This window comes from Sapajus apella, unplaced genomic scaffold (genome assembly GCF_009761245.1).
Source record: "Sapajus apella isolate SASKATOON/1434 unplaced genomic scaffold, GSC_monkey_1.0 scaffold51, whole genome shotgun sequence".
In the NCBI taxonomy this organism is placed as follows: domain Eukaryota; kingdom Metazoa; phylum Chordata; class Mammalia; order Primates; family Cebidae; genus Sapajus; species Sapajus apella.
Genome location: NW_022436991.1, coordinates 11,518,007 through 11,531,319, shown reverse-complemented (window position 1 = coordinate 11,531,319; position 13,313 = coordinate 11,518,007). Strand labels below are relative to the sequence as shown.

Here is a 13,313-nt window from a genome sequence, read left to right as displayed (position 1 = left end):
TAAATAAATAAATAAATAAATAAATAAATAAATAAATAAATAAATAAGTTAATGTATGTCAAACTCATAGAATAGTCCCTGCTATATAGTAAGCAAAATCTAAGAATTTGCTACCACTGCTTTAGGATTATTATTGAAATTATCATCCATGTAGTTTTGTCACTTTTTTTTTTTTTTTTTTTTTAAGAGATGGAGTCTTGCTTGGTCACCCAGGCTGGAGTGTAGTGGCGCAATCTTGGCTTACTGCAACCTCCACTTCCTGGGTTCTAGCAATTCTCCTGCCTCAGCCTCCTGAGTAGCTGGAATTAAAGGGACATGCTGCCACGCTCAGCTAATTTTTTGTATTTTTAGTAGAGACATGGTTTCACTGTGTTGCCCAGGCTGGTCTCAAACTCCTGAGCTCAGGCAATCCACCTGCCTCGGCCTCCCAAAGTGCTGAGATTACAAGCGTGAGCCACCACGCCTGGCCTGTCATCTTAAACTACTAATTAGAAAACAAGCTAAGCATGGTGGCTGATACCTGTAGTCTCAGCGCTTTGGGAGACTAGGGTGGGAGAACTGCTTGAAGCCAGGAGTTTGAGACCAGCCTGGACACCATAGTGAGACACCATCTCTACCAAAAAAAAAAAAAAAAAAAATTATCTGAGAGTGGTGGTATGCACCTATAAGTCCCAGCTATTAAGGAGACTGATGTGGGTGGATCACTTGAGCCTGGGAGCTCAAGACTGCAGTAAGCTATGATGGCACCACTGCACTCCAGTCTCAGTGAAACAACAAAACCCTGTCTCTTAAAAAAAAAAAAGAAAAGAAAAGAAAAAGAAAACAATTAAGGTATGTGAGCAATTAACACATGGTTGTAAGGGTGCTGATCATTTTGTGTCTGTTAGGAAATCACTGAATTAAGTTAAATGTTCATTATGCACCAGATGAGGGTGGCGGGTGGGGGCTGAACCAGTTTAGGGACAGCTATGGACAACATTTTGAAACTGACACATTCCCAGGCTTACTCCAAAGTGACAAGATCTCTGGTCAGAATTCACTGAATCTCACATGATATTGAATAAACACTTGTTCAACAAAAGAATACACAAACTGAGCAAAGTGAATGAAGCAGCACAAATTCAAAACATGTGGAAGCATGGATGATGGAATCCGTTTCTCCCCAGATGTGGTTATCCTGAAAGCAAAGATGGGTTTATTCACATCAGACTTATTCACATCACAAGAAACGACCAGTGAGTCCTTTCGCTTCCATTACATCCACCCATCGAGATGGAAGACAGAGTCTGAGGATCGCTCCCAATTAAAGAGAGGGAAGGGTGTAAAATCAACCAATCGAGAACCATCTGCACAGGAACCTGGGCAGGAAGGGACCTGGAGAGGAGGTTGAGAGACCAAGGGCTAGTCCTAGATCTGTCCATAATTACGTGATACTGGGTAAGTCCCCTTACTGCTCTTATGTGTGATAAAATAAAAAAGAAAAGCAGATTTAAAAGAATAAAATTGACCAGCCAGGCAATATGGCGAAACCGTCTGTACAAAAAAATTTTTAAATTAGCTTGGCATGGTGGTGTGCACCTGTGATCCTGGTTACTTGGGAGGGTGACGTGGGAGGATCACCTGAGCCCCGGGAGGTCGAGGCTGCAGTGAGCTATGATACTCACCACTGCACTCCAGCCTGGGTGATACAGTGAGACCCTATCTCAAACAAACAAATAAATAAAAAGCAATAAACAATAAAAATAGCATGAATCAGTGCTTATTATGTGATAAGCCACTGACCAGCAATCTGGAGAGTGGGTATTATTTCTTTTTCTTTTCTTTTTTTTAAAATCCTACATTTCCAACTTCTTTTGAAAAAGTTCTGGCAGCTCTAGGCTCACATGCCTACATAACAACAGGCTATAAATGGGCAGTGGCCACTCTTAATGCAATGGGACGTGGGTGCTCCAGTTCAGTTGCCAAACCCCACACTATTACCCCTGGCTGACTTCCTCCACTGGCACCACCTGCCTGTCCCTGACAGCATCTGGGTTGCTACCCCGAAATGCTGGTGGCCAAAATCCCCTTCCTCACATTCGATGACTCCATAGTACATGTAATGATAACAATGAGAACTTGAAAACCTTTTGTAAAGGCTAAGATAGAAGTTCCAATAACTCTGGCTGAAAGTCTGCAGGAGGTCAACAGGTCAGGAGTACTGATTGCTAGTGGATGAATAAAGGAGCTATGTGAGAGGCTGGAGGCAGAAGGAAAAGGCTAAGGAAGGTTATCCTAAGGGTGCTGGGATGGGGAAGCCACCACTGGGGTCTTGTACAGAATCTAATTCTCCCGTGCTTCCTTTTACCTGTTCGTAGTTTATGAACATGGCCACCTCAAAACTGTTGGCTGCCCACTTTAGGAGGTTTGCGGACTGCTCTGGAGTCATGTAAACCAGCACACATTCAGCTATCAGGAGTGTTGGCAATCTTAAGAGAAGAAAAAAAGGCACATAAATTTGTTATCAAGTCAGGCCCCTCTAATTGTACACATGTTGCAGTACTGGTGGGGTAGTCCATGCTCCAGGGAGATAAGAAGGCCTGAGCAAGCACAGCCCCAGTCAGGGCAGGAATACATGTGGACCACCATCACGACCCGAGCTTTCTACTGTGAAAAGCTGAGCAGTGAGCAGTAAGCAGTGATTTGTGTGGCTATGAAAACATGTTCAGTGTCTGTGGTAGACTGTAAAAGTGGCTACAAGTTCTCCCCTGCTGTATACTCACTCCATGCCAATCTAACACTGCAGCTTCTCCCATTTGAGAGGTGTTTACTCTTCTACCCCTGGAATCTGGGTAGTCACGAAACTTTTGTTTTGTCAACAGGACAGTAGCAAAACCATGATGCAAGCAGAAGCTTGAAAGTCACATGCACATTGGTGCTTGCTCTCTTGCTGCATTTGGAAACCTGAAACCACTATGTGAAGGAATCCAAGCTAGCTTGCTATAGGAGGAGATGACCAGTGGAAGAGACGAAGGCATCCCAACTGACAGCCAGCCAGAGCGTAGCTGGCCTGCCCACTGTCCACATGATTAAACTACTTAAGGATATATGCTAAACCTCATACCAAGCAGAACTATCCAGCTAAGCCCAGTCCAAACTGCAGAAGAACCTCCAGCTAAGTAAGGCCAATCCAAACTGCAGAAGAGAATCCAGCTAAACCCAGCCCAAACTACAGAAGAACATCCAGCTAAGCCCAGTCCAAACTGCAGAAGAACATCCAGCTAAGCCAGCCCAAACTACAGAAGAACATCCAGCTAAGCCCAGCCCAAACTGCAGAAGAACATCCAGCTAAGCCCAGCCTAAACTGCAGAAGAACATCCAGCTAAGCCCAGCCCAAACTGTGGGAGAACATCCAGCTAAGCCCAGTTCAAACTGCAGAAGAATATCCAGCTATGCTCAGCCCAAACTACAGAAGAACATCCAGCTAAGACCAGCCCAAACTGCAGGAGAACATCCAGCTGAGCCCAGTCCAAACTGCAGAAGAACATCCAGCTATGCTCAGCCCAAACTGCCAACTCATAGCATCCTGAGTAACTAAATATTCTGTGAGTTGTTTTAAACCACTGAATTTGAGGTGATCTGTTACACAACAAAAGCTGACTGATATAATGTAGAAATACTGACATTCATTTAATAGAACCTAATTCTTTTTTCTTTAGAGACAGGGTGTTGCCCTGTCACCCAGGCTGGAGTGCAGTGAGGCAATCACAGCTTACTGTAACCCTGACCTCCTGGCCTCAAGTGATCTTCCTGCCCCAGCCTCCCAAGTAGCTAGGACTACAGGCATGTTCCACTACGCTCAGCTAATTTTTAAAAACTTTTTACAGAAATGGAGTCTTACTGCTTTGCCTAGGCTAATTCTTCTTATATAAACTTTTGCCATCAAGAATTGAACACAGGGCAAGGCATGATGGCTCATGCCTGTAATCCCAGCACTTTGGGAGGCCAAGGTGGGTAGATCATTTGAGGTCAGGAGTTTGAGACCAGCCTGGCCAACGTGGAGAAATCCCATCTCTACTAAGAATACAAAAATTAAATTACTCAGGCGTGGTGGCAGGCACCTGTAATCCCAGCTCCTCAGGAGGCTGAGACAGGAGAATTGCTCGAACCTGGGAGATGGAGATTGCAGTGTGCCAAGATCACGCCACTGCACTCCAGCCTGGGTGACAGAGTGAGACTCCATCTCAAAAAAAAGGTGGGCATGGTGGCATGCACCTGTAGTCCCAACTACTCGAGGTTTCAGCCTCCTGAGAATTGCTCGAACCTGGGAGGCAGAGGTTGCAGTAAGCCAAGATCATGCTACTGCCTGCATTCCAGCCTAGGTAACAGAGTGAGATCCTGTCTCAAAAAAAAAAAAAATTGAACACAAATAATCTTCAAGAAATTACATTATTGGTATATACACTCTGATTCACCAGACCGGTAGCAATCAACAAACTACGAAATAGGAGAAGCAACAAACCCCTTAAGAAGTATCTAAGGCCAGGCGCAGTGGCTCAAGCCTGTAATCCCAGCACTTTGGGAGGCCGAGGCGGGAGAAGCATGAGGTCAGGAGATCAAGACCATCCTGGCCAACATGGTAAAACCCCATCTCTACTAAAAAATACAAAAATTAGCTGGGCATGGTGGTGCATTAGCTGGGCGTGGTGGCGCGTGCCTGTAGTCCCAGCTACTTGGGAGGCTGAGGCAGGAGAATTGCTTGAACCCAGGAGGCAGCGGTTGCAGTGAGCCGAGATCACATCACTGCACTCCAGCCTGCTGCCTGCCAACAGAGTGAGACTCTGTCTCAAAAAAAAAAAAAAAAAAAAAAAGAAATATCTAAAGGCCTTAATTTTTTTAAAAGGAACTTTGGCAGTTCACAACTCATGTGCACTCTCCTTTTTTGGCTTGCTTGAACTATTCGTTCCTTTATCCCAAAATTCAAGGCGGGGGAACCAATATTCTTGACTCTCCTTGACCCAACTAGTCTGGAACAGGGTCAGTGCTGACAGGACTGGTGAAGCCTGAAGAAACTCTTCTCCTTTGTCCACAGCTCGACTGGTTTTTCCCAATTCACTTACTCCTCATTCTCAGACTCCTTTACTGGGGCCTCTTCTCCCTTCCTGACCCCCTAAATATTGATGTTCCTCATGGCTGGCTGTGATTTTTCCCAAAAGGCCAATGGGTGGTTTTCATCTGTTTTTACTGGCAGGAGATCTCAGAAAAAATAAATAGTGTGACATCAAGTGCCCAACAAGAAACTGGTTGAAAACAACATGGTATATCCTACCCAATGGACTGCTAGGCAGCTCATAAGTATGATGTTTCAGGGACTATATTTGACACAAAAGCTATCCATGGTCCCCAGATTCAAGTAGCCTATTAGATGCTTCCCTACACTTCTTCAAAGCAGATATCACAAGAGTAATTAACAGTCAAATGTAATTAGCTATTTAATGTCTCTTTTCCTTACATAATACTGTGTAAGCTGTTTTGTTCATAATACTGTGTAAGCTCTATAGTACCTGTACCTCACAGAATCTCGATTATTTGCTAAATGAGTGAAGACTAATAAACACATGAATGATTATATGTGTACATATACACATATATCTTTGATTCTTTATTTTTTTTTGAGACAGAGTCTCACTCTGTCCCAGGCGCCAGGCTGGAGTGCAGTGGCTCGATCTCGGCTCACTGCAACCTCCACCTCCCGGGTTCAAGCAATTCTCCTGCCTCAGCCTCCCAAGTTGCTGGGACTACAGGTGTGTTCCACCACGCCCAGCTAATTTTTTTGTGTTTTTAGTAGAGACGGGGTTTCACCATGTTGGCTAGGATGGTCTTGATCTCTTGACCTCGTGATCCACCCGCCTTGGCCTCCCAAAGTGCTGAGATTACAGGTGTGAGCCACCACGCCCGGCTTTTTTTTTTTTTTTTTTTTTGAGACAGAGTCTCACTCTGTTGCCAGGCTGGAGTGCAGTGCTGTGATCTTGGCTCACTGCAGCCTCCTCCTCCTGAGTGGTATGAGCCACTGCGCCCAGCTGATTCTTTTAAAAGTTCCAAAACTGGCTGAGTGTGGTGGCTCAAATCTGTAATTCCAGCACTTTGGGAGGCCAAGGCAGGCAGATTGCTTGAGCTCAGGAGCTCATAACCAGCCTGGGCAATAAGGTGAAATCTTGTCTCTATAAAAATTAGCCGGGTGTGGTGGTGCACGCCTGTGGTCCCCACTACTCAGAAGGCTGAGGTGGGAGGATCACTTGGGCCTGAGAGATTCATGCTGCAGTGAGCACAGATCACACCACTGCACTCTAGCCTGGGTGACAGAGTAAGAACCCTGTCTCCAAAAAAAAAAAAAAAAAAAGTTCCAAAATTATATGTATAGCATAATCACATTTTAAATGAAAATATATATTTACAAATTTGGGGATAAAATTTTAAGGTGGTTATCTCTAAGTACTGGGATTAGGAATTATTTCTATCTTCTCTTTGAGGAACCATCAAAATCATCAACAATTAAAATTACAGAAATAAATAGCATTTCTCAGAGATTTGATAGTTATCAATATCCTCAACTACTAACACTTACAGCTGGGTTCTATTATTCTATTCGCATTCACATTTTTCTTTTTTTTGAGATGGAGTCTCACTCTGTTGTCCAGGCTGGAGTGCAATGTCATAATCTCAGCTCACTGCAACCTCCACCTCCTGGGTTCAAGTGATTTTCCTGCCTTGGCCTCCCAAGTAGCTGGGATTACGGCCGCCCGTCACCATGCCCAGCTGATTTTTTGTATTTTTAGTAGAGATGGGGCTTCACCATGCTGGCCAGGCTGGTCTCGAACTCCTGACCTCAGGTGATCCACCCACGTTGGCCTCCCAAAGTGCTGGGATTACAGGCATGAGCCACCATGCCCGTCCTATTACTCACATTTTTCAGAAGAGGGAACAGATGCAGAGAGGTGAAGCAAGTTATCCAAGGTCATGGTCTAGCGGATGTTCCTGTCAGAAATCAAATCTGTCCAGCTGGACTAAGTTCCCAGACTCATGAACTACAATGAACACGCTCCTGATGCACACATGCAATATCTTCTCAAGGGGACACCCACAAAAGTGGGACTGCTACATCATATGGTACATACACTTTTAATGTTACTAGATACTTCCAGATTGCTCCTCACAATGGTTATACGAAGATCACTTCCACCAATGCTGTATCATTCTCTATCCCCCACATCCTTGCCAATACTTGGTATTGTCCCCTATTACATTTTTACCAACTTGGTGGGAGTAAAATAGAATTTCATCTGATTACCACTGATGCCCAATACCTGTTTCACAGGATATTCAGTTTCTTCTTTGAGCTGCCTGGTCATCTATCCTTTGCCCATTTTTCTATGAGACTTTTTTTTCAAATAGTAGTTGTTCTTTATATATCCTGGATGCTAATCTTTTCTTTATATGTTACAAATACGTTTCTATCCATACAATTATCTTCTCTCAAACTTTCATATGAAATCAGGCACTAGTATTTCTGCAAAGTAACACAGATGATTCTGATGTGGAAACATATTTAAAGAATAGTGCTGCTTAAAAAATTTCAGAAAACTACACCAGGTGTGGTGGCTCACACCTGTAATCCCAGCACTTCGAGAGGTCAAGATGGGCAGATTACCTGAGGTCAGGAGTTTGAGACCAGCCTGACCAACATGGAGAAACCCCATCTCTATTAAAAATACAATATTATCTGGGCATGGTGGCGCATGCCTGTAATCCCAGCTACTCTGGAGCCTGAGGCAAGAGAATCGCTTGAACCTGGGAGGCAGAGTTTGTGGTGAGCCAAGATCACACCATCGCACTCCAGCCTGGGCAACGAAAGTGAAACTTCGTCTCAAAAAAAAAAAACAAAAGACATTTCAGAAAACTTAATAGCAATGAAATAAAACTTACTGAATAAAAAATGGAACACGGGTATCATGCTGTACTTCAGACTGGCCTTATCTCATAATTAGCATGAAATCACAAAAGCAAAAGAGGTTTTTTTTAAAAAAAATCTCACTGTGTATTCATGTTACATTTCTTTAGTTTCTCTTCCAGTTGAGACAGGTCTCGGAGATCTGCTCCAATAACAGCATATCTCTTTGAATCCAGTATGTGTCCATCTGCAAATGCAATCAGAGGCTATAATTTCAATGAAAATGTCTTTTTCAAAGTTACAGTAGCTTTACGGTTTTTCCCTACTATAAAAATACATGCATCATTGTTTAAAAAAAAAATAGGTTAAGAGGAAGGCAAAAATTAACCATAATCATATCTTCCAAAGGTAACTATTCATCTTTTGGTGTGTAACATTCCAGCGTTTCGTCCTACATGCTTAAGTTAGTGTACACAACAAAACACATTCTTCCCCTCTCATGTACATGGCACATGTGCACAGGTGTACACACACACACACACACATTGAATAGAGAAAAGAAAATGGGACCATCCAATATCTGGTTTGAAAGCTGCTTTTCCTAAATAACAACATCCTTAGAAGGGACAGTCTTCTCTACAATGATTTCATAGCATTCCATCGAGTGGATAAAACATAACTTGTTTAGCCAATCCCTCACTATGAGACATGTGGTATTTCTAAGTTTTCCCCATCTAGGTACTGCAAGCATCCTTGCATATACATCATGAAGCATCTGTCCAGTAATTTCTTTAAAGTAGATAGTATGAGTGGAATTAAGAGATCAAAGGGTAAGCCTATTTAAATATGGGGACCCATTAGCAGGCTGCTCTCTAAACGTCACATCAATTTGTACTATGTTTTGAAAAAGACAGTTTATGTGCTAATGTATTTACAAATAAAATGACAGAATTTCCTTTGAAAGACTCCAGCAGAGTTAGGATGGAATGGTATCTGTGGTGATTCTCAGGCTTCAGCGGTCATCAGAATCACCTGGGTGGCTTGCTAAATCACAGACGGACAGGCTCTACCCCAAGTTTCTGATTCACTACATCTTTCACTAGTAGAAATTTACATTTCTAGGACGTTCCCAGAGGGTACTGATGTTTAGTCTGATGACTTACACTCTTGGAACCACCGCTATAAATACAATGAGACAGTTAAGTGATGGGTACAGGGAGGTTTATCAACCTAGTCACAATGCATATGTGTATGCTTCAAACTTTTTTCAATTAAAAGTTAAGGCTGGGCGTGGTGGCTCATGCCTATAATCCCAGCACCTTGGGAGGAGGAGGCAGGCTGATCACCTGAGGTCAGGAGTTTGAAACCAGCCTGGCCAACACGGCAAAACCCCATCTCTACTAAAAATACATAAAAAATTAGCTGGGCATGGTGGTGCACATGCCTGTTAATTCCAGCTACTCGGGAGGCTGAGGCAAGTTGGAGGTTGCAGTGAGCCGAGATCATGCCACTACACTCCAGCCTGGGTGACAGGGTGAGGGTCCGTCTCAGAAAAATAACAATAAAAAATAAAAGTTAACACATTGTTTTAAAGAAAGAAAATTGCTTGAGTTTATTATTTACTCAACTTCCAGACATTGTTCACTCCACTTCCTCAAGGGTACAAACCATAGCAGGAGCTGAAATATCAATAGCCACCTGTACTACTGCTAATAATTCAGGTTCTCTTGACTCTGAGAACTTCAGCAAAAAGTGCTGAAAAGGCTAAACTATTACATGTAAGTAGGTTCTCACTTATTATCTTGATAACCCCGCTTGGCTGATTCAAATACATTTGGCTACACACCGTAAGCTAAAGAAACACTTCCTAAGAGCCTGCTTGATGTCAGGAAAGCAACAATGGGCAAGCAGGGAACCCAAAGTCTGCCCCAGGGTGTCAGGAGTCAGCAAAGTAATATAAAGAATATGGCATGTGGCTGGGTACAGTGGCTCATGCCTATAATCCCAGCCATTTGGGAGGCCCAAGCAGGAGGATGGCTTAAATGAGTTCAAGACCACCCCGGGCAATGTAGCAAGACTGTACAAAACAATTAAAAAAATTAGTCGAGTGTGGTGACATATGCCTGTAGTCCCAGCTACTCCAGAGGCTGAGGTGTGATGGCTTGAGCCCAGGACTTCAAGGATGTAGTGAGCTATGATCGTGCCACTGCACTCCAGCCTGGGCAACAGAACAAAGACCTTGTCTCTCCAAAATAAAAGAATATGAAGGCAGTTGTCTACCCTATTATGAAAACAATTCCAAAATGCCTGTGTAACTTCTTGCAAATAACAAATATATTAATAATAAGCATATTTGGAATGAGATTTTCCATTCCTGACCAAAAAACAACAAATAACACACCACAATATTAACACACAAAGTCTAATACCATGTAGTTCAGGGGAGACCTATCTTACTCACATTAGGATCTAATATTAGCATGTAAAGCAAAAATCACACATCATCATGATTATTCTTGTAAGTTGTGCACAAGGTACATCCGAGCTGAAGGGAGTCAGTGACTTGAGGCTCATCTGCCTCTCTGCAGTGGCCCAGCCGTATGTGGTGGCATGCTGGCATACCACATGGGAAGCACTAGACTAGATGACCTTGAGATTCCTTTAATAAAATGAAGTAATTTAATGACTTGAGTAACACACACCAGCATCACATGATTCAGTTGCTTTTCTTAAGTCAGGGGCTACTCAAGCTGTGAGAAAATAACAGGTCCATTATCTGTCCTTGAAAGATATCTTACCATTATTTCACAGGGAACTAAACGTATTTGTGGAGGACAGAGGCTCAGAGCAAGTTTCGAAGGAGTTTTAGAATTCTGGGAAAATAAGGCCATTTGTATAAAATCTAGCACTGGCAAGAGGCCATGGGAACAGAAAAACCCTTAACTGTCTGGAATGCTTCTGAGAGCTTGTGGGAAAGATAACTTGCTTGCCAAAATGAGATCCACAATCCCTTCTTTTCCTATATTCTACTTCATTATAGAAAAATGTAAGGCAACTGAAAACATTTTGTATGATATTTATAGAACTTTCTAAAGAAACAGACCGGCCCTGTGTGGTGGATCACCCCTGTAATCCTAGCACTTTGGGAAGGCAAGGTGGGCGGGTCACCTGAGCTCAGGCATTTAAGACTGGCCTGGCCAGCAGGCAAAACTCCATCTTTGTTGACAACAAGTTAGCTGGGTATGATGGTGGGTGCCTGTTATCTCAGCTACTTGGCAGGGCTAAGGCAGGAGAATCGCTTGAACCTGGCAGGCAGAGGTTGCAGTGAGCCAAAATCATACCACCTTACTCCATCATCCTGGGCAACACAGAGACTCTTAAAAAAAAAAAAAAAAAAAAAAAAAAAAAAAAAAAAAGACCATACTTACCCTAGTCTGGAAAGCCAATTAACATTGATTTAAAACCTCTGTATCGCTACCAGTAGTTCTTTCTGTAATCAATACTTCTTTAGAAGATTGATTTCCAAGAGGCTTAAAAAGGAGGAAAAGCCCTGAAAATATAACACTATAATACGGTTTAAAAACCTAAGAACCAATTTCTACACGGTCAGAATGAAAAGAGAGTAATGACAATCCTAACTCCTCCGGCTTGGTCTTTATTAAATTAAAGCAGTGTTCTCCAATAGGACAACTTTGCCACTAAGGAACATCTGGCAATGTGTGGAGACATTTTTTGGCTGTCACAACGAGAGGGTGCTACTGGCATCTAGTGGGCAGAGGCGAGGGACATTGGTAAACATTCTACAATGTACAGAACAGTCCCACACTACAGAATTATCCAACCCAAGTGTCAAGAGTGCCGAGGTTGTGAAATCCTGCATTAAAGTTACAAAAACCCAAAGACCATTTGTTGACATTCAGTTGTTAAAAATCCTTAAATAGTCCTAATTACTCTCTGATAGGGGAACTTAACATGCTGTGGCTTTTATCCAGAACATAGTATCCAAAATAAAAACTTGCTTTGGAGTGAATCTGCAGCAACATGAGCTTTGGTCTCAAACAGCCCTGATGTCAAATTTCATGTGAGTAAGCGGGGCACCATGGCTCACGCCTGTAATCACAGCACTTTGGGAGGCTGAGGCAGGAAGATTGCTTGAGTCCAGGAGTTCAAGATCAGCCTGGGCAACATAGCGATACCACATCTCTACAAAAAAATACAAAAATTAGACAGGTATGATGGCACACAGCTGTAGTCCCAGCTACTTGGGAGGCTAAGGTGGGAGGATTAATTGAGCCTGGGCTGTGGTGAGCTGTGATCACACCACTGCACTCCAACCTGGGCGAGAGAGTGAGACCCTAAAAAAAAAATTCATGTGACTCTGGGAAAGTCATATAATCACTTGAGACTACTTTTAATCATAAAATGTGAACAATGACAATCTTAGAAGACTGTCGTTGGGACTCAAGGGAATGGTAAAGTGATGGCACTGTGGTACCATGGGGTGGGATGAGAAATTCACTGGGGCAAAGAGAAATATTTTAAATTTTTCAGGGAACACAGAGGTACTCAACATCTGTCAGGCTAAGCTACTAGCTCAAGACTGTCACAGTTTCAACATCAGACTGCTCCGTATCCTTGCAAAGCTAAGTGTTCAGATGTTGTGGTTAAAAAGCAAGTACCAGGCTGGCGTATGGTGGCTCACGCCCGTAATCCCAACATCTTGGGAGGCTGAGACAGGCGAATTGCTCGAGGCCAGGAGTTTGAGACCAGCCTGGCCAACATGGCGAAACCCTATTTCTACTAAAAATACAAAATCAGCCAGGTGTGGTGGACCACGCCTGTAATCCTAGCTACCTGGGAGGCTGAGGCACGAGAATTGCTTGAACCAGGAGCTGGAGGTTGCAATGAACTGAGAGTGCACCACCGTACTCCAGCCTAGGAGACAGAGCAAGACTCTGTCTAAAAAAAAAAACAAAAAAAAAAAAACAAAAAAAAAAAATATTGTGCCAATGTGACCGGAATGGGGTGGTGTCCAATCTGATCCCAAGGTAAGGGTGTAAAGTGCCCTAAAGAGCATGCATCTCAGCCGGGCGCGGTGGCTCACACCTGGAATCCCAGCACTTTGGGAGGCTGAGGCGAGCAGATCACGAGGTCAAGAGATCGAGACCATCCTGGCCAACATGGTGAAACCCTGTCTCTAATAAAAATACAAAAATTAGCCCAGTGTGGTGGCACATGCCTGTAGTCCCAGCTAGTCGGTAGGCTGAGGCAGAAGAATGGCTTGAACCCAGGAGACAGAGGTTGCAGTGAGCCAAGATTGCACCACTGTGCTCCAGCCTGGCGACGGAGCAAGACTCCATCTCAAAAAAAAAAAAAAAAAAAAAAA

The 13,313-nt window shown here is 43.3% G+C and overlaps 1 protein-coding gene and 1 long non-coding RNA gene across 5 annotated transcripts in view; one reads left to right on the top strand and one right to left on the bottom strand.

Annotated features, from left to right (window-relative positions):
• Positions 1–13,313, bottom strand: part of LCMT1 (leucine carboxyl methyltransferase 1) — a 67,000-nt gene that overhangs the window by 11,235 nt on the left and 42,452 nt on the right. For 2 of the 4 annotated variants that reach the window (XM_032242994.1, XM_032242998.1), the window contains 2 exons: positions 8,072–8,174; positions 2,348–2,468 (listed from right to left, as the gene is read on the bottom strand). In XM_032242994.1, the coding sequence (XP_032098885.1) occupies positions 2,348–2,468; positions 8,072–8,174 (224 nt within the window). The remainder of the gene's footprint in view (positions 1–2,347; positions 2,469–8,071; positions 8,175–13,313) is intronic. The other 2 variants (XM_032242995.1, XM_032242996.1) reach the window with 2 other exon arrangements.
• On the top strand, positions 2,937–3,380 carry LOC116526587. Its single transcript, XR_004258208.1, has 2 exons — positions 2,937–3,158; positions 3,193–3,380. It is a non-coding gene; the product is annotated as an uncharacterized LOC116526587 (long non-coding RNA).